At 47.9% G+C, this 21,479-nt stretch overlaps 1 protein-coding gene and 1 long non-coding RNA gene across 6 annotated transcripts in view; one reads left to right on the top strand and one right to left on the bottom strand.

Moving 5' to 3' along the window:
• Srgap3 (SLIT-ROBO Rho GTPase activating protein 3) overlaps nt 1-16,816 on the top strand; it is a 235,326-nt gene extending 218,510 nt beyond the window's left edge. For 2 of the 4 annotated variants that reach the window (XM_006237048.5, XM_039108202.2), the window contains 4 exons: nt 3,155-3,335; nt 4,550-4,699; nt 6,849-7,176; nt 11,234-16,816. In XM_006237048.5, the coding sequence (XP_006237110.1) occupies nt 3,155-3,335; nt 4,550-4,699; nt 6,849-7,176; nt 11,234-11,647 (1,073 nt within the window). In that variant the 3' untranslated portion in view covers nt 11,648-16,816. The remainder of the gene's footprint in view (nt 1-3,154; nt 3,336-4,549; nt 4,700-6,848; nt 7,177-11,233) is intronic. The other 2 variants (NM_001191975.1, XM_039108203.2) reach the window with 2 other exon arrangements.
• Nucleotides 1-21,479, bottom strand: part of LOC102548080 (uncharacterized) — a 67,153-nt gene that overhangs the window by 36,221 nt on the left and 9,453 nt on the right. The gene's annotated exons all lie outside the window — the stretch shown is intronic.

Here is a 21,479-nt window from a genome sequence, read left to right as displayed (position 1 = left end):
CAAAAGGGTTTTAATTTTGATGAAGTCCAGTTCATCCAGCTCTTATTTTGTTGCTCATAGTCTTGACTACGTTCAAGAAAACCCTTGTCTTGCCTTCTCTCTTACAAAGTGTCTTAATTACTTTAAATTACTGTGACAAGACACCATGACTAAGGAAACTAAGAGAGAGTTTATTCGGGGCTTACAGTGTCCCAAAAGGGTTAGAGTCTGAAGTGGACACACCTTCTCTAACAAGGCCATACCTAATCCTTCTTAAACATTTCCACTAGCTGGGAACTAAATATTCAAACAGACAATGCCATAGAGAGGCTGTTTTCATTCAAACCATCACACAGAGAAAGCAGCCACTATTTTACAAAAGAGAGAATGTTAACTCTCAGTGTGATTTTTCCCTTTTTGTGAGTGTCTGTGAGTGCATTTTCATGCACATGTGTACCCGTGCTTAGCACATACATGAAGACATGAAGGGGTTGTTGTGTGTCTTCTGCGATCACTATTTCTTTGAGTCAGAATCCCTGAACCTGGGCTAACATGTTCTCACTTGGACTGAGAGCCAGGAAGCCCCAGTGACACTTCTGTCGCCATCCTTCTCAGAGCTGAGGTCACAGGTGTGTGCCCGATGCCTGGCTTGTTTCCTGGATACCAGGAGCTGAACTCCAGCCCTCATGGCTGTGTGACAAATGCTCTCGGTGGCTGAGCCATCTCTCCCAGTAGCAGTGAGGTTTTCAGAGGTGCATTTGTTAAGTCAAGGAGGCTCCCTTCTGTTCCTGTGTTGGGGAGTGTTTTGTTAGGAAAAGGTGTTAGGTTTTTGCCAAATGCTCTTCTTTAGCCATCCTAACGATTATGTCATCTGTGCTTTCTATTTTACTGGCAAGATGGGATGCATTCGCTGAACGTTTAGATGCTAGACAATTTTACATTCCTGAGATGGATTCTTCTCAGGCATGGGGCATGACTCCTTTACACACTCCTGCATCCAGTTTGCTAATATTTTGTACAGAAAACTTTCATCCATATTCATAAGTGCTGTCAGCCTGCAGTTTCCTGGTAACAGAGTCCAGGTTTTGTGTTAGATAATCACTTGCCTCATGAAATGTGTTGCCAAGTGCTCCCTCCCTCTGTGCTTTTTGGAAGATTCTGTGAATAATTATTATTGTTCAAACGTTCAGTATAGTTCAATAATGAAGCCAAATGGGGCTGGGCACTTCTCTCTGAGTAGCGCTTTGATGGGCTGTTCATTCTCTTGGATACTCATTCAGGTTTCCTATTTCTTTCCATAAAAATGTATCCTTGGCATGTGTGCATGTCCATGTATGACAGGCAGGCACACACATGACATGGCATGCATGCAGAAGTCAGAGGACATCTTTCTCCTTCTTGTTGAGATAGGGTTTCTCTTGTTTCTGCTGCTGCGTGCGACAGGCTAGCTGGCCTGGGAGCTTCTGGATGATTCTCTTGCCTCCCATCCATCTCACCACGGGAGTGCTGGAAGACAGGTGTGCACCCCTGCACGAAGCTCTTCCACCCTACATGTCTAATGAGGAGGGAACTGAGGCCATCTTACCATCCTGATGTTCTGATTTTTTAAAATATTTGCTTATTGGGGGAGGGGTGCTTATGCCATGGCTTGTAGTTGTGAGGTTGGAGGACAACGTGCAGGATTTGGGTCACTCCTTCCACCATGTAAGGCTCAATGATCAAACTCACATTTTGGGGCTTAGCGGCAAGCAGCCTTTCCTGTTGGGCCATCTCATTGGCCCCGGATAGCCTATTTCTCAATCTGTATGTTAGAAATGTGCCCATTTTATCTGACTTCCTAGTTTGTTGATATGTAGTTGTTGGTAATGTTTCTTTCTGATATCTCTTTTTCCTTCAAAGTAATAACATTAAGGTTCCTCTTTCATTTCTGATCTTACATTTGACTGACATGATTTTTCATTCTTATTTCCTTAGTTTATTTAGCCAAAGATTTGTTTAATTTCATTGATCGTTTTCAAAACAGCAGCTTGGATGTCCCCTAGCTTCCTAGTCTCTGTCTCATTTAATTCTACTCTCGTCGGCATTACATCTTGTTCTGCTTGCTTGGGTTTAGTTCATATTTCTAATGTTTTAGTAAAATTTCTTTCTAGATTTTAAATTTACTTTTAGTGTTTTGCCCGCATGAATGCCTATGTGCATGCAGTGTCCTGGGAGGCCAGAAGAGGGTGCTAGGTCCTCTGGAACTAGAGCTGACATGTAGGTGCTAGGACTCAACCCCAGGTCCTCTGGAAGAGCAGCCTGCTCTTAACCACTGAGCCATCCCTCCAGCTCCCTACTTCCTGTTTTTAGAAGGTGGAGGTTATTGATTTAGGACTTGCCATTTGCTACTCTAAATTTCATCTAGGCAGGGCTTTAGCTGTATCCGAGAACTTGACTGTGCTGTGTCCTTATTTTCATTCACTGTTTGCAAGTTTACGAGCCACTGAGAGGCTGACTGTGTGGCTAACCTGCCTAGTGTGTGCGAGGCTCTGGGCCCCATCCCCATCCTAACAAAGGAAAGAGGAAAGAGAGAAGAGAGCCCTGGAGAGTATCGTGAGTGAACGGAGATGGGAATCTAGTGCTGCAGGCAGGGCGGGGTCTTATGTGTAAAGTGGACCAGGGAGAAAAGGCCCCATTGGAAAGTGGAGATGTAGAAGGTACAGAAATTCCTTCAAACACACACACACACACACACACACACACACACACACACACACACACACACACAATACAGGGTCTCAGGTAGCTCAGACTAGCCTTAACTTCCTGTTATCCTACCTCTACCTCCCAAGTGCTTAGACTATAGGTATGCATTACCACACCTGGCCAAACTGGCTTCAGTAATTATGAAATGGAAAACAAGGATCTGGCACACCAGCTCCCTATGGATTGTTTAGATTTGTTTGTTTGTTTGTTTTATGAGATGGGTTATCAGCAGACATTCTGAGAAATTACATGGCTCACCTAAGATCAAGCAGTGGGAAGGAGTGTGAGCCTAGCGTGCTGGGGTCCTAAGCCCCAGCCCACATGTGTTCATCAAGCCTGCTGCCCACGTTTCCTCACTGCAGCCAAGGCTGCATGAGTCCCGGGCCACCCCATGATCTCACAGATGCTCTTCCTCTTGATTTTCTTCCAGAAGTGGAACAGATCGAGGCCATCGCCAAGTTTGACTATGTGGGGCGGTCCCCTCGTGAACTATCTTTCAAAAAAGGGGCCTCACTACTCCTGTACCACCGTGCCTCCGAGGACTGGTGGGAGGGCCGTCACAATGGCGTAGATGGACTCATCCCTCATCAGTACATAGTTGTACAGGACATGTGAGTGAGAACTGGGGCCTTCTGTGAAGAATGAGGTAATAGATTAGTGGTGTCTCGAATGGGCAGTGGAAGGGGAATCCTGGAAATTTGTTCTTCCAGGTTCAGTATGTGTGATAATCTCTCAGAATGCTTTTTTCTAACTTCCTCTAAGTGGAAATCCACAGGAGAAATATGCATGCTGCCTGTCTTTCAGATGATACAGAGATAGTATTAGGTCTGGGGCCGCCATCCAGAGCCATGAGTCACATCTAGGCGATCACTCGCCGTGGTCATTAGCATCCATATTCTTCTTGTATCCCTCCACTATCTTGAGCTTTTCCTGTAGCCAGTGAGAAGTTCACCAACCCATCAAAGGGGATGGGGAAAAAAGAAACATTCCTCGTTTCCCTTCAATCAGGTGTTATTTTTAACAATTTAAGGAGTTAAAAAGCCACACATCCCAAGAATCTAGCACTGTCAGAAAGTTCAAGAAGTCAACACTTTGTGTGGGGTTCTCTCATTCCCTTCCAGCTTGGATAGGCTCAGCAGAGCTGACCTGACCTGGAAGCAGTTATGGAGCTAAACTCCACAGAAAGAGGACCATAAGCCTTTGTTGTGGCGCAGGAGAGGAAGTTGTAAGCTTGAGCAAAGGCAAAGCCAAGCGAATGAGAAAGGGAATGCTGTAATAGCGAGCCATCTGGCAGCCCCGGAGTCCACAGACCTCTGACAGCAAGGACAGGTTACTGGAAGGAGAAGGTTATAGAAGGAAACTGTCAGGGCACCCCTAAACGCATGGGTCACCCCACAAGTATCCCACACTGCAGATAGGGAGATAAGGAACTGAGGTAACCCTTCCTCTCTTGCTTGGCTCTGAACTGCTTTTCATGGAGCCGTAGGAAACTCAGCATACAGTACCCTATACTGGGAGACTCAGCACTCAGTACCCCATGCCCAGCTTGCAGACTCCATCACCCATTTCTTCAACCTGTCTCCATCATTGAAAGGGTCTAAGAGAACAAGCTAGAAACAGTGGTAGAGGGGTAGAATACAAGGGAGCCAGCTGTTAGCGAGCCTGGCTATGGGAGCATTGCAGTAGGTGTGTGGAGGGACGGTGCTCACCCTGGGCTGCTGGTATAGACATAGGTGTGTGCAGACAGCTGTGGATGAGTCTGGGCATCCTGGGCCTTCCTCAGAGGGTGGGAACCACCTCCAACTTATGTCTCTCTCCTCCCCAGGGATGATGCCTTCTCCGATAGCCTGAGCCAAAAGGCTGACAGCGAGGCCAGCAGTGGGCCACTGCTGGATGACAAGGCCTCCTCCAAGAATGACCTCCAGTCCCCCACAGAGCACATCTCTGATTACGGCTTTGGGGGGGTGATGGGCCGGTAGGAAACATGGGTTCATTTTTGTCTCACTAGTACCCATTTGTTTGTTTGTGTCTGAACTGGGAGAAGCAAGAGGACAGGAAGGAGAGGAGAAGGCTGTTACAGCACCTTGATTCTATAAGCCATGACATTGGGAACAGCTAGGTGGGCTGGCTGGAAGGACACAAGGATTCTAGGTGTGAGGCACCCAGCTTTGAGGTGGAGGGTAGGGGTGGGGCATTGAAGAAGGCAGAAGACATAGCCTGGGATCAAGGAACTTTTTATTTTAAATAATAATCATAGGCCAGCCTGTCTATTTAGTATAATAATCTTGAAAATGTAATATAATAATACTTAGAGAGACAGACAGAAATAGAAACAGGGACAGTGACAGACATACCACACATGAGCGCACGCGCGCACACACACACACACACACACACACACACACACACACACACAGTGTAAGAGAGAGAGAGAGAGAGAGAGAGAGAGAGAGAGAGAGAGAGGAGAGAGAGAGAGAGAGAGAGAGAGAGAGAGAGAGAGAGAGAGGAGAAAAATTGGCCAGTGCTTTTCTTCCTCTCTCCAGCTCCTGTATCTGCTGGAGATGATTTGTTATGCAATATTTTAAAAAATCTAAAGCTTCCACAGTCCCCCATGCCTGAAACACACCACTTAAACAGAGAACTCACACCTCCTTTTGTGCCAGTGAAAGTTGATACCCGACTCCACCCACCTGTTTGGTGGGAGCAGATTGCCAGTTTCTTCACAGAGAATGGGCTGTGTCACATGACCCTTCTACCAGCAAGGAGCTGTACAAGTATCCTGAGAACAGGAAAAGAGAGAAAGCTAACAGCCTGTCACTCTGCTTCACTCCCAACCCTGTGTCCTCTTAGAATGTCAAGTCTGTGTGCCCCACCCCACTCCTACAGCAGAAGGATCATGTGATCAACCCAGTCTTTTCAGAGCTTGGCAGCCACCTGTGTCAGCATACAATGGGAGCATACTCAAGGATTGATTTTGGCTGAGGTCCCGATGCCTCTTTTTAGAGCTAAGTCTATTCAGTTCAGCTTTGGACACAGCAGGATGATAGAATCCATGGAGAAGTCAAAGACTGGGCTCCACTGATGAGAATGGCATGGTCCCCCGCTCCTAGGAGGACCATATCATCTCTTGCCTCCTCTCTCCACTCTTCCCTCACTCATCTTTCTTCTTTTCTTTCTCAAAGCCTCTTCCTCCCCAACACCTATGCTTTGGTCCTACTGGGGCAGCCACAGGCTTGCTTAGCTTTGCTGGGGGCAGAGGGTTTGAATGCCACCAGTCCCATGGAACTTATTCCCAGCACCCTATTCCTCCCTACCCTCATCTCCATCCAACTTCCCTCCCTCCCATGAAGGCCTCTATATCTTGGGTGACTTCCATAGGACAGAGCGATCTTTAAGTCATTTTTAAACCCACTCAAATGTGTGCAGGTGAAAGATAGTCCATCGATGTAGCTCATTCACAGAATGGACTTGGGAGAAGACAGGAAAGGTGTGACAGACATGGGTCAAAGGCCTGTGCCTCTCCCTTCCTCCCCCAAACAGCTCATACCCTTTTATACCAGTAGAACGTTGGAGGTGGACAAGGTACCCATAGACACGAGGCACATTTTACAATGGTGTGTTCACTCTTCAACAACTTGATTTCCGAGGTCTGGGAAAGCCGTATGGATAGCCCTGCTCTGGGGAGGTTGGAAAGTATTTTGTTCCCAGGGTCCCCCCTCCCCCATGCTTACTGTGGCTTTTTGGTACAGTCAAGCCTAAGTGTTTCAAACTACCTAGAGTCTGAAAGGTTTCAGACTATATAGGACCATAGCTGGTCATAGCATTTCTAGTTTGAAATCTTCCTGCCCTGCCCTGACCTTAGACTCTGGTCTGCAGCATTGCTGCCACCAACCTGGCTCCCACTCTCTGTGTTCCTCCCTGGGCCAGGTTACTCTTTAGAGGAGGTGTCACAGATCTGAACCCAGCCTTTATTGCTAAAGTGTACATTCTGGTTGAAAGAGGCTTTCACTGTCTTAGCTCCTCTAGGTTTACGTGTAGCTGTGGCATGGGGGTTGGCTGGTGCACTCTGAGACTGGCTAGGGTTGACTTCTGCCCCATGCTTCCTGCCCCTGGCTCCTTTGCAGAGTGAGACTACGGTCCGACGGAGCAGCCATCCCCAGGCGCCGAAGTGGGGGCGACACACACAGCCCACCCCGGGGCTTGGGTCCCAGCATAGATACGCCACCCCGAGCTGCTGCCTGTCCCAGCAGCCCCCACAAAATCCCCCTCAGCCGGGGACGGATTGAGAGCCCTGAGAAGAGGAGGATGGCGACGTTCGGAAGCGCTGGCAGCATCAACTACCCTGACAAGAAGGCGCTGACAGAAGGGCTCTCCATGAGGTCAACTTGCGGCTCCACTCGACACAGCAGCCTAGGGGACCACAAGTCCCTAGAGGCTGAGGCCCTCGCAGAAGTAAGGGCCTCACAGAAGACAGTTAGGCCAGTGAGACACTCAGTGGGACAGAGGGTGGGAAGTGCTGAGTGGGGGCTACACTGGTCTTGGTGGGACTTGAGACTGAGTCAGACAAGACAGTGAGTTGGCTTCCTTTCCGTGCCACTAGCTATGGCCCTTGGAAAGACTGGAAGATCTCCCCTCCCCCCCCCACACACACACAGAAGAGAGGGTAGCTGAAGCAATGGCAGACCTCTCCACAGGTGCTATGATTGAGTCCGTGTATCCATGCATCCATGTATGTATCTATCCATCTATACATGCATGTATCCCTCCTTCATTCATTACTCTATTCACCTTATTGGTGATTCTTGGCAGGGCATCTATCTGTTGTGTGACATCCACCACGTACAATGAAGTACAGTGGAGACCCCATGTACTTTGGCCCTGCCTGTACGAGCTTATAGTTAAAGAGAACTGCCAACCCAAAATGGCAGCTAGGCTGGGCATCTTTAATAAGTAAGTGAGGGAGCACATGATAGTTTGAGAGTCTACAGCTTGGAAGTAATGCACTGGGAGGATATGACCCGAGACTCAAGAGATGGGCAGCACTAAATAGCTGAGGCAAAATGGAAGAAAATCTCAAGCTCTTTCATAGCACTTCCTGTCATTTTTGGTGGTTTTTTTTTCCTGTTTGTTTCCCTCCCCCACACCCCACTGGCCAGATGAACACACCATGCATTGTTTCATTGTTTACTAGTTCACATCACTGGTCATGTCTGGTTTTGACATTCCATTACTAGAAGTCTCCATTTTTATCCCCCTGGCTGTAATTTTGGGCAATGGTCCATTATATACCTCTCTCAATGTTGTCTCTCACTTAAGAGATAAGAGAGCCTAGCAGATCCTACAGGCAGGGGGAATCTGTTATGCTGATAGCCTTTGAGTACCCATTTGGCAGGGGTTGAGGTGAGCTTGCGAACTTCTGAGCATGTCCTTTCAAGAGTCCAGGGAAGATCCTCAGAGAATACCCTGACCGAAGCAATACACCACCAGCTAGAACTCCACACACGGACGTTACCTCACATGCTGATGCCTACTTCCAGAGAGTCCTTGAGGTCGATACCTTGGCATAGGCCAAGCAGAGGAGATAGTCAACTTGGTCTTCTATCCTTGAAGGTTACTCTCTTGAGAACCATTATCATCCTATCACCTAGAATCTTCTAAAGACTCTCTGCCAGTCGCAGCAGGGCAGGGGCTTCCTAAAGCTGGCTTAGGCCCTTTACATGGAAACTCGATGCAATCTGGGGCACTGTGCCTAACACGTCACAGACTGCTATGCCATGCCAGTGGGGTGAGGGGTAGTCTGAAGCCAGCATCATTTATACTGCTGTACTCTGACTAAATAGAAAGGTATATTGACAATACATTTTGGAGCTTTGCAAAAGTTTGTTGTGCACTATGGATCTCCAGCAAGAACAGAGTGTATCCCGTCTCCAGACTTTAGTTTTGAGGAGCATTTTGTTAGCCTAACCCAAGAAATGCACTTAGCAATACTCCGAGTATTGTCAGTGTGCGAGCCCACTCTAACTGGATAGTGCTTTTCTCCAGTGGAACTGAAGCTCACAGGAAACTGTGGAGGTAGTTGGGAAGACACCAGTCAGCAAGTGTGAACACTTGCTCAATTTCATCTCTGAGTCAAAGGGGAGGTAGTGTGGAGGACCCCAAGTAGTAGATGGATTCACCCTAGATTCTCTGGTCTCCAAATGCCCTGAACAATGTAGAGTTAAAGCTTTGACAATGAGACTGTTACAGAAATGTGCAACACTGTAATCTGAAGTGGGGAGGAAGTGGAAAAATGAGGACCTTCCCAATGGTGTCCCTCGGTCCCCAGTGCCTCCCTGCGGCTTCACCTGGCAGACTTACGCATTCCTCATCAGACTAATGCAAGGCTGCAGCCTAAACCCTTCAGCCCACCTGTCTCTGAGCTTTCTGTCTTTCCCGTTCACACTCTTCCAGGGATGGGGAGATGAGGAAATGACATCTTAGTCATTGACACTTTTATCTTTCAGCTCCCATTGCATTAGAGCAAACAGAGGGCATTGTGGGTACAATAGGAGACTAAGTCCCAGAACAGTAGCATAGGCTGAGGTGACCCTGCACAGCATGTGTACCGTAGGTGGGGAGAAGAGCCCTCCCGCAGAGTCACTTATAACCAAACCTCTGGATAAAGAAACTCCCGAAGACTCCTTCTTAAAGCTGCCTGCACAGAGGCATGAGACTGGTGTTAGTCATTAGCAGAATACAGAAAGCAAAAGGGATAGACTGACACAGCAGGGGAGCAAGAAGCTGGTTGGGGAAACTTTGGAGTCTGGCAGGAAGGATGACGCCTGCAAATCCAGAAAGGAGAGCGTGAAGAACTCTGGTAGATAGAGACCTCTTCTTTATCTCCAGGCCTCAGTCCCATCTCTCTCCCCAGAGCCATGCATTTCTTCCAGGGCTGGCCTCAGACTGCTTAAGAGCAAGTATACTTTGGTGCCAACATAGCTCAGATTGGATATGGCACCTGCGAAGACAGGCCCCTTGTGCCCTCTGTGGGTTCTGGGTCAGATCAGCCTGAGCAGCTCCCCCCCACATCTGCTGGATATGGTGGCAGCCCCATTGAAAGCCCCCTGAACAGGGACGTGAACTCCGAGGAGTTGGTTGACCACTCTCTGGCTGTGTGCAGAGCTTCCTCCTGTCCATCCTCCCACCACACCTTCACAGCAAGTGTGGGCTTTCTGGATGGACGGAGTGCAGCTCAGAGTGGCTAGTGTTTGCCCAGCCTGTAGTCAGTGCTGCCTTCAGCCCTAGCCCTGCCCTGGATTGGTAGACAAGGAGCTCAGGCTGGCCTGGAATGCCACACCTCTGACCCCTGAGGTATTCTCTTTTTGATGAGCGTGCCGATACAACTGTATGCCATTAAAAAATTTTTCCCCCTTTTAAAATAAGACATGAGCCTTTTAGACCATAATGCTGGGAGGAAGGCAGTCTTCCTGTCCTTCTAGGAGGCACAGTGTAGAGTCAGTAGGTAATTTCCCTTTGGGCAAGTTAAACTTTTAAGAGGGCATACTGTTGTGCAATTCTGTAGGGCGGGAGATGAATTCTCTCAATATCTGAATGTGATGAAATGACTTTATTTTTTTTTCCATTTGATTTCATGTATGGTGTTTTGCCTGCATGGATGTCTATGTACCACATGTGCGCAGTGCCCACAGAGTAAGGTGAGGGTGACAGATCCCTGAGACTGTACATCACGTTATAAGCCACTGTGTGGGTACTGGGAATTGAACCTGGGTTCTTTGGGAAAGTAGCCAGTTTTCTTAACCACGAAGCCATCCTTCTACCTCTAAGACAAAGGACTTTTAATAAAATAAAACAAAACAACAAAAACAACACAATAGCTAGGGCAGAGACTCTTGAGACAGACTGCCTGGGTTCTGACTTGGATTGTCTTGCTATTTAGCTGTGTGACCCTGGACAAGGTACTTGACTAGTCTGAGCTTCAGTTTCCTTATGCATGAATCGGGTATAACAGTTGTCCCTACCCATCACTAAATTATTAAAGGCCTTGGGTAAGTGCTCAGCATAAGGTATCTTTGCTATGGGGATTGTTGTGACTGTTTGAGTGCTTCCTATGTGCCAGGTGCCATGCCCATCTCTTTGCAAGGACCTGATCATTTTACACATCCACCAACCCTCTGAGGTAGATATTCTAATTGTCTGCAATTTACCAGTGAGAATTCTCAGGATCAGAGAGGTCAATGCAGTCCAATAGCAATGGGGTGCAGAGTTAGTTGTTTGACCGAATGTCTGTCTGCCAGCCATAACCTGATCTATCTGCCTTTATGAAGGTGACTTCCTAGGCAGGACACGAATAAGGGATGCTCATGCTGATTCCCTGAGTTGGTTACAAAACACCCTTGGGGTCTGACCTCCCTCTGGGCAGTAGGGCTTCTAAGTAACACCCTCTGGAAGGTCTTGAACTGGCTAGCAGCTCTGAAGACACTGTGTTGACCAGAGCCCTCTCTGTCCTCAGGACATCGAGAAGACCATGAGCACGGCTCTTCATGAGTTGCGGGAACTTGAGAGACAGAACACTGTCAAGCAGGCACCAGATGTGGTGCTGGACACCCTGGAGCCCCTAAAGAATCCACCAGGCCCCATCAGCTCAGAGCCTGCCAGCCCCCTGCACACCATTGTCATCCGAGACCCCGATGCTGCCATGCGTCGAAGCAGCAGCTCGTCTACAGAGATGATGACCACCTTCAAGCCAGCCCTGTCGGCTCGCCTGGCTGGTGCCCAGCTGCGTCCACCCCCCATGCGTCCAGTCAGACCTGTGGTCCAGCACCGGTCCAGCAGCAGCAGCAGCTCAGGTGTGGGCAGCCCGGCAGTGACACCTACCGAGAAGATGTTCCCTAATAGCTCCTCAGACAAGTCCGGCACTATGTGACCTGCAGGATCGGTGACATCGCCGTGGCCCACTGCAGCACACCGAGGCCTAGGGTGGCCTCCGTGGCTTCCACTTGCTTCCCAGGGATCTCCTGGCCTTGGAGGGCAGATCCTAGAAGGTCAGCCTGGGAGGGTGTATGTCTGTGGAGAGCAGAGGCCCAGGCGTTAGCTGCAACTCCTACTCAGCCATGTGAATGCCACAGACCTCTTGTGAGCAGACAGACATGCCAAGGAATGCTGGAGCAAGATCAGTCCCAAGGACGGTGTTTCCTGAGATTGAGGCAGATGCTTACCAGCGTCTCATATTTTCACTGGAAAACTATTCTCTCGATATTCTCTACATACGTATATATGTGTGTGTATACCAATACATGCATATATACGCATATGTGTACGTATGTGTCTGTAGGTGTGTGTATATATATATTTATGCATCTATATACATATACTAGAGAGCTGGGCATACACACATGCTAACTGTATATAGACGCTCCTTTTTTTCTTTTTATGAAACTTAGATTTACCTCAGACCCATGCCACCAAACATTTCCCGCTGTTATTCGGTGGGATTTGCAGGGACTTCTCTGGGAGAACTTAGAGGCCCCCACAGTAACTGCGAACGAAGCAATATACCACTAACCTGCAGAGACACAAAACCAGAAACAGTCTCCAGCTGTCTCCAGAAGTCGTGGCCTTCCAGAACAGTCTGCCCCTCAAGGAAGGGTGGGGCAGGCAGTACCCCTAAGCAGGCTGCTCCTAAAGGTGGGGAACCCTCCATAGAAAACCCTTCACCCATGCCCCCAGAGACCCTGCCCTGTCACCCGGAGGCCAAGGGTCAACTGTACCCCAAGAGCCACAGGGGAAGTTGGTGTGAAGACCTTTGAGCTTGTATGCTGAATCAGGATGGTGAGACGCTGTGCACCATCCTAACACAGCATCGGTCTGTGGTTGAGGGAACAATAACAGCAAAAAACAAACAAACAAAACCCAAAACCGTAGTGTGAATTAGTTCAAACCCTAGAAGTGCTGTAGGGATTAAGCTGTGGTGACAATACAAGTTTTACTTCTCTCATCTTCAAAATACTTAATGTTTTTCTTCCTCCTCATTCTACTGATTATGTTTTGTCAGATTTGGAACTGAGTGGGCAAGGAGGCGTTCGGTCACACCAGGTCTGTTTGAGAGCAATCCACACCACACTCTGCCCCTGGTGCCCAGTCATCCCCTGACCTCCGTCCTAGGAAACACCGTAGGCTGGGGTTCTATGACAATGGCAGTGCTCCCCACCCTCCATCCCTCCTCTCCTTCCATTTCTTCTAAAGCAGTTAACGTAGACAAAACATGGTGGTAGAAACAAGGTACGTGATTCTGTAGTGTCACAACAGACTTCTGCATGGCTCTTTTGATTCCATTTTACCTGCTTTTTTTGTCGTCTCCATTTTCCAGATACTTCCAGAATTGTTGGATAATGTGCCGCGGGCAAACCTAGTCCTACATTTTTACTCGCCCTCTGCATGCCAAACCCAGGATCTTTTCTCCTCCTCCTCCTCCTCCCCCTCCTCCTCCTCCTCCTCCTCCTCCTCTTCCTCCTCCTCCTCCTCCTCCTCTTCCTCCTCCTCCTCCTCCTCCTCTTCTTCTTCCTCCTCCTTTTCCTCCTCCTCCTCCTCCTCCTCCTCTTCCCCCTCCTCCTCCTCCTCCTCCTCTTCCTCTTCTTCTTCTTCTTCCTCCTCCTTTTCCTCCTCCTCCTCCTCCCCCTCCTCCTCTTCCTCTTCTTCTTCTTCTTCCTCCTCCTTTTCCTCCTCCTCCTCCTCCCCCTCCTCCTCTTCCTCTTCTTCTTCTTCCTCCTCCTTTTCCTCCTCCTCCTCCTCCTCCTCTTCCTCTTCTTCTTCTTCTTCCTCCTCCTCCTCCTTTTCCTCCTCCTCCTCCTCCTCCTCCTCCTCCTCTCCCTCTTCTTCCTCCTCCTCCTCCTTCTTTCTCATCCTTCTCCTTCTCCTCTCTCTCTCTCTCTCTCTCTCTCTCTCTCTCACACACACACACACACACACACACACACACACACACACACAGACACACACACACCCTGGCTGGTTCTCTGCCTACCTCCAAATTTTACAGTCCAAAATCCAGAATCTGTGTCACAGTCTCCACAGGAGCCATGTGACCTGGGGCTATGCCACTCTTGTCACCTACAGATGCTTTGAAGTAACCTCCTTGGCATTTCTTCCCTTTGGGTTTGCTTCCACCATCTCTTGGGTCCTCCATTTAAAGACATCTTGCCCCTTCCCCGGGGAGGGACCTAGTGAGTCACTGGTACTTGGGTATGGGGAGGATCTGCCTTGCCTGTGGGATCAGCACTGAGTACCCTATGGATCAAGAATGGGCACAAAATGAGAATGTCAGTAAGATGCCCGAGCCATCAAGCCTTCCTTTCCTCTCAGCTCCTGCTATGATGGGCCCTATGTTTTTGAGCACATAAAGGTATCTCCATTCTATAGTTGAAAGACAGTACGGCCTGGGGGTGGGCTGGGACCTGCACAAGATATGCCAGATGGTCCCGTGGGCTGCATCAGGCTCAGGAAGCCCTAGTTTCCAGGAATCTGTTATCTCTGCTATGCATATAAGGAGATAAGACTTCTCTTTTGTATCCCAGGGCTATTCCCAGATTTTTAAGTCCACTCACCTCCCAGGCAAAAATGCAATATTCTCTGCCTGGATACCAGATAGGAGCAAAATTGAGTTTACAAATCTATTACCTGATGCACCTATTGCCAGTTATGCTGTGCTGATTTGTCTCTGGGTTGACTTATTTTGTTTTCCTTACTGCCTCTCCCCAAATGCCCCAAGAGCAGAGCCTCAGCTGTTTTCCTTATGCATCTATCTTTCCCCCATTGGCAAGTGGCTGATGAATTCACATTTAGGGAAGCACACACACAGATGGCAGATGAGTCCCCAACTCTTCCAACCCCCAATCTGAGCTTTGATGTAGAACAAATGGAAAAACACTGTCCATCCCCATCCCCAGCACACTTCATCTGGTCCCTTTGCATGTCTCAGCCACCCCCAGTTCCCAACTCAGTCCCATCCGTGTCTATCTAGTGTGAGCATCTCCCTTCCAACTCCTGCCTGTTTTTAGTCCACTATATATTGCTGTATTTGTTAAATGCTGGAAAGTAACTGTTAAAATGTGAAACTGTAATTTTTTTAAAGAAGGCTACAATTACATTATAGCCATTGCCACTCACCAAATCTTTGCACCTAGTAGATAGATCGATGTTAAAACAAATACCAGAAACCTAATTGTACAGTGATTGGGGTGGGGGGTGTAGTAACATAGTTAGTAGTCCTCAATATAGCCAATCGTACAAGGGGAAGTGGTGTCTACCAATGTTCATCACCATTATTGAAAGCTGTACTGATCAGTTAGTTTATAACGGGCATTTAAAAGAATTATTTTGGCTTCATGGAATGATTTCTTAACCTCCAACTTACCCCAAGGTCAAGCCTTTTGTCTTTATGTATAACAGTGTTCAGTCTGTTTTAGGAATGAACCAGCAAGATGTTCATTTAATTAAAACTGACCAAAGACAATTAATTCCTGGTCTAGTTTCCTGGGCACCTTGTGGCCCAGCTGCCACTAAAGACCTTTCTCCGATCAATTTGAGAACAAGCCGAGCTTCCGACCCCACTCGCCCTCCCTGCCCTCCTTCTCTTTTCCTCGTTGAGCTACTCTGAGCTGTGGGATCCTGTGAACAACTGTCGTCTTTCCTTCTCTTCAGTGCTAACTTCTCACCTTGAAGCGCCTTTTGAACCCCGGACAGAGCACACAACTGGAGGGAATTGCAGGGGTGGGAATTAAGACTAGGGAGTCTTTCCTCTGAAGTCGCTAAACCAGGGGTCAGGAGGGAAATGGATTCCTGAGGAACGGAAAGGTTTATATCCAGTGAAGAAATCAAATCGGAGTGGGAAGAGACACAGGGAAATGGAGCCATCCGTTGGCTACTGGCTGGAACCAGAAGTTCAGAGATCTGCCTTATAAACACTTTAAACTGGTTTGTGGTACACAAAGGGGAGCTGGTGGGAGAGAAGCCTGTACAGGGGCTCCCTTCATTGGCATCTCCTGGAGTGCCTTGTCGGGTGCATTCCTTTCTTATTCAGGAGGCATGGATGCAGAGAACATACCGTGACTTGATACTTGGTCATCGTTGAGTGGCCAGTGCACATACACTCGGAACAAATGCTGGAAAACCCCAAGGACTAACAGGACAGTCCTCCCTCTCGGCCATTCTGTTTCTAACTTCTCATCTTCCAGATGGTTCCACACTAGAGCAAACGCCTCATTCTTCTGAGAAACCCAGAAAGGGGTGGAGTGGGGTGTCATGTCTGGCTGCGGTGGTGGGTCCTGTTGGTCTGGGAGGGAAAGGTATGACAGGGAGGAAGAGGCAGGAAGTGGGTGGGCCAAGGTATTGCTTAGCTGATTTTCTGCTGTGCAGATCTGATGCTGACAGCTCGTGTCCACTTCCCTGGTTCTCTGGGGTCTCTTCTCCACTCAGATGAATTCAAAGTGGAGAATTCCACATACTCCAACCTACCCAGGGGACCCAGAAGGGACTTCACTGTCAGTCCAGACCTCCTGGCCTCTCATAAGGTGGATCTGCCAGCGTACTATTGTCCCGTCCACTGGGACTGGCCAAATGGCTATTGCTGTCCTTTGCTGACAACTCCTTTCTGTGCAAACTGTCCCAGGCAAATCACAAAGCTGTTCCTTGAGGTGGAACTGCCAGAGTGCACTTTCCTTCCCTAGATGGAAGTGGGTCGAGGCTAGCTCTGCTGCCCAGGCCCTCGTTCCAGGCAGTGTGACTGTTTACATGGTTTGGCAATAGGTTTGCTTCTGATTGCTTCAGAGTGGCTGGTTGATTTTGTTTGCTTTGCTTTCTTTCTTCCCCCAAATTATGACAGGAAAAAACAAACCGAAACCACCCTAGGAAATTGCTGGTTGCCTGTCCCCATGTGATGCTAACTGTTGCCCTCTTCTGGGTATCATTTCTCTACCTTATGACCAAATGCCCGTCCTATAGAGTGTCTGATTGGATCCTCTGTTGCGTATTCTGATGGTGCCTGCTGGTTTGATGTGGAGCTATCCTGTGAAATAAAACAGCTTAACTTTTTCTCAAACATACTCCGTGGTTGTTTGCAAGGGTGCCGACACACCGAGGGGAGTGGCCTTCTTATCCTTCAGTCTGCTCTTCATCCTGAAGTCAGACTCTAGTGTTGCAGGATCTCTGATCCCACTGTGAACACTGAGATTGTGCTATTTACTGAAGAACTCTGTTTCTAGTTGTGGTGCGGCTCAGCCCTTACCACCCAACTTTAATCCCTCTGGCTGGAATACAGACACACAGACATGACCTTGGTACACACCTTTGACCCCGAACAATGAAAATTAGATTGTAGAAGGAAGCACCGGTGTTTGAAAGGGATGCCTAATTGAGTGACAGACAAAGTGATGAATTAGAGAAAGTTTTGACAGAATAGGATATGCCCAGCTCTCAGGAGAAGAGAGAGGAATGGGAAGCTATTTAAGGGAGCAGTGGTTTGAACAACGAAGGCTAGCTGTAGAAGTGGAACAGTGAGAATTTGAACCACCTGTTTGCCAAGCCCTGCACTTTTCATGCGCCTCATGCCTTCTCTCACTATGTATTCATGACCCCAAGACTGGGTCAAGTGTCCTTGTCTAGAAAGTGTCTCTTAGCCACCCGCTGCAGTCAAGGAAGACTTGAGGGCCTGGAGCTCCCTCTGGTGGATCTTTATGTAACAGTCTCTGTGCATAGGTCTTTTCCACAACCCCAGTGACTACCATATCCATCCAAATCCTACCACTGCACGGTGGCTTCTGCTAAGCCAGGCTCTTCTGCTATGGAACCTTCTAGAAGGCTACATTTTTTATACGCGTTCCACAGTCAGTTTACCTGTCATAGCAACTGTGCTCATTCTGGAACCCCAAATTAGAAGCCTGTCATCCAACAAGTATCTTCTTACGTGCCTGGCCCCAAGTTAGTTGCCGGGGACACAGATGGATGAGGCCCCGTTCCTATCCTCCATCCCTGAAACTGCCTATAGTCTAATTGTACAAAACGATCACCCCAATCAGTTCTAACTCAACAAATAACAGCACTGTGCCTCTAACTCTGAGGGACAAAATTTGCACCAAGGGCAAACTTCAGCTGTCTGACTGCTTTACTGGCAAGGACATATGATCTATGGCTGGAATGTTTATTTTGTATTCAAATCTTCTTAAGAAATTGGTTTCCAGCCCAAGCAGCCCTAAGCAGGAGAATGCATTGACCATCACATAAGACACCCCAGACTGGAGCTGTCTTTAAGTTTGTAATGAGACAAGGACGAGAGGAACATTGTCTTGGGCTCTTCCTAAGTCTTTGGGCTATTTCTCACCACAACCTGTCTCATGTAATGGGTACTCAGTGATGCTAAAAGTTTCCACTACCTGCACCCCCTCAGCCTCAGAAGAACAAATACCTTGGGACTGATTCTCCATCCTTAGAATTGAGTCAGAGGCCAACCCCTAAAGTAGCTCAAGGGTTGTCAGACAGCTGTAAGCAGGAATAGATAACCCCCAGTTACAAAGGTACCGCCATCCCTCTCCAGACTCTCTCAGCAAAGAATAGCTTCCCATAAGAGATTAGGAGAGCTGATATGCCCCGGAGGTCTAAAGGGCTAAGAAATGGCGATGGGCTTCAGTTCCACTCAATGCTAGGGTAGTATTTACACAGCAGTCACTAACTGATATGTTATAACATGCTCAGTCAAATGCACTAAACTTTCTCACCTCCAATGATGGCATCCATCAAGTGTGTGCTGTATGCTGAATGCTCCATACAAGTGCCCACCATGGTAGATTCTGTCTCTCTATTTTACAACCGAGGGGACTGGCACTCTCAACTAGGATTCCCCACTATCATTTCTTTCTTTTTTTTTTTGAATTATTTATTTATTTTATGTATTTGAGTACACTGTAGCTGTCTTCAGACACACCAGAAGAGGGCATCAGATCTCATTACAGATGGTTGTGAGCCACCATGTGGTTGCTGGGAATTGAACTCAGGACCTCTGGAAGAGCAGTCGGTGCTCTTAACCACTGAGCCATCACTCCAGCCCCCCTCCCCCCACCACTATCATTTCTGCTACCCTGCTTGCTGAAGGACACAGTTCCCAGGATTCTGGGATCACCACAGGCCTGATTGTTGGTTACGCTGACAACCATTTAAGGAGTTAAGTGTGGCAGCTTCTGGGGTAATAGACCTAGCATTCATTGATTTCTATTAAATGCTGGTGTTGAGGATAATTCTAATTAATTCTCTATATTTTATGCTATGTTTGTATTTACTACTGTAGGAACACTTTCTGTTCTCTCACTTTTTTCTACTCTAGCTCTCAATCGAGCATATAGGTTTGCGTTAGGTGGGATATTGAATATTTGAGATTGGTCGCTACAGCCAGGAGAGGATTCAGACTCAAGTCTCAAGTCCGGGTGGAGGATGTGTCCTAGCACAACTTCTTTTCTTATATAACTCAGGACTGCCTACCCAGGGTGGCATCTCCCACAGTGGGCTGGGTCCTCCTGCATCAATCCTTAATCAAGAAAATGCCTTAGACTCATTCACGGGCTGCCTCAGTTAACTCCCCTCTTCCCAGATAACTCTAGCGCATGTTGACAAAAGTTGACTAAAATTAATAAACAAACAGCAGCATAACTATAACAGAGAGGAAAGATGTCTCTGGCTACCCTGACACTTGCCCTCCTCAGCCCTCAGCACTCTTCCACACCTATACCAAACATACCCATGCCAGTCCTCTTCAGCCTCTGCATGCAGATTGATGAGCTTGTCAAGAAAAAAAATACACACACACACACACACACACACACACACACACACACACACACACAAAGGCTCTGGGCTACCCACACCTGAATGTAGATCTCAGCTTTGACTGACATTAGTGAATGACCTTGGCAAGTAGCACATAGCATAATACAGTCTACTTTCGTTAGGAGCCCATGGCTAAGGCAGCTGTGTGGATCTTACACAGCCATTGGAAAGGACAATCTGCCACACACACAGTCTGTCCAAGTGCTACTACCACGGACCCTGGTGACTGTCACCTCGCTCACCTCTGTGCTCTGTGGAAAGAAAGAACAATCTGTTGGACTTCTCATGACTGGCTGCATCAAACTAATTTCAAAGGAAAAACTTTAATTGAAATTCCACTATTCCCACTGGCCACTAACTGGAGGAAGTCTCTTGCCCAGGACAGCCTCAGCTTCCTTACCTCTAAGACAAGAGACTAGGAAGGCTCATTATTGTACGGGCAGAAGCTGCAGAATCACAGAAGGAATGTCAATTATCCCTTCTCTGCCCACCATGCTTTTTAAAGGATGTAGCCTGATACCCCAGTGACTTTAGAGGATGCTCTCAGTATCAACCTTATCTCCTGTGCCAATGCACTCTGCCATTGATGGCCACTGACCCAAAGGAAAGTGTGGTTGATTGGATAGTAACCCTGGCCCTTAGTGAGTTGGTCTTTTAAAGGAAGTTTCAGCAGAAGTTAGAAAATGAGGGGTGAATAGTTGTAGGAAGGCCATGGTGGAGACCAGCACCTCTGAGAGCAAAGTCATGTGGACCTGGCATGAGAACAAACTGTGTGTACCCACCTTATTGCCCTGAAACCCGAGAGACCTCACCCTCCCCTTCTGGATATAGCTTGCTATAACTTGAGTAGGCTTCTGTATCTTGTCATTAAAAGGACAAAGAAGGGACCAGAACAGTGTTTCAGCAGGTAAAAGCCCTGACTATCTGAGTTGTATCCCTAGGACCCACATGGCCAAAAGAGAAAATCATGACTCCCTAGAGTTGTCCTCTGATCTCTAGGCACATGTGGTGACACACCAAGTCATACCCCTGTAAATAAATAATAATTAAAATGACAAAGGAAAGGGGGAAAGGAATGGCTATAATGGACAGATTGAGCCTTTTGTGATCCTTTTACAGCCCAAAGCTAACTAAGTAGTCCTTTCATTGATCTTGCAAGGCAGGCACCACTATTTCTCTGATTCAGTCAATGAATAAGTTGCCTGGAGAGGTTGGAAGGCCTGCCACACGGTCACTACAAGGAAGCACAGGGTTGGGGACAGACTCAGACAGTATCACTCTGGAGCTGGTCTCTGCCTTTCTCCCTCAGAGCTTAGGACCAAACAGGATCATGTGACCAGGACATAGCAGAAGGTAAAACTCCAAGTCTTGCTTCTTGGACCAAAGATACATATGCTGGATAGTTCTATGTCAACTTTATACAAGCTAGAGTCATTTAGAAAGAGGGACCATCCGTTGAGAAAATTCCCCCACCAGATTGGCCTGTGGGCAAGCCTGTGGTGCATTTTCTTGATTAATGATTGATGTGGGCTGTGCTATTCCTGGGCTGATGGTCCTGGGTGTTGTAATAAAGAAGGCAAAACATAGGAGAAAGCTGTCAGCAGCATGCATCCATGGCTTCTGTATCAGTTTCTGCTTCTAGGTTCCTGCCTTGAGTTCCTGCCCTGACTTCCCTCTGAGATAGAGTGTGACCAGGGAGTATAAGATGAATTAAACTCTTTTCTCCCCAAGTTGCTTTTGGTCACAGCATTTATCACAGCAACAGAAACCCTAATTAAAACAGCCTGTCTCTCCAACCGCTCTCTGCATCTCCGGGCTACTCTCCACATAAGTCTTTGTCCCTCTTAGCTTGATGCAGCCTCTGCCCTGGTTAAGTCCTCAGCCTGGGA

This window comes from Rattus norvegicus, chromosome 4 (genome assembly GCF_036323735.1).
Source record: "Rattus norvegicus strain BN/NHsdMcwi chromosome 4, GRCr8, whole genome shotgun sequence".
Taxonomy (NCBI): domain Eukaryota; kingdom Metazoa; phylum Chordata; class Mammalia; order Rodentia; family Muridae; genus Rattus; species Rattus norvegicus.
The sequence above is the reverse complement of the archived record's forward strand: the minus strand, read 5'-3'. Positions and strand labels throughout refer to the sequence as shown.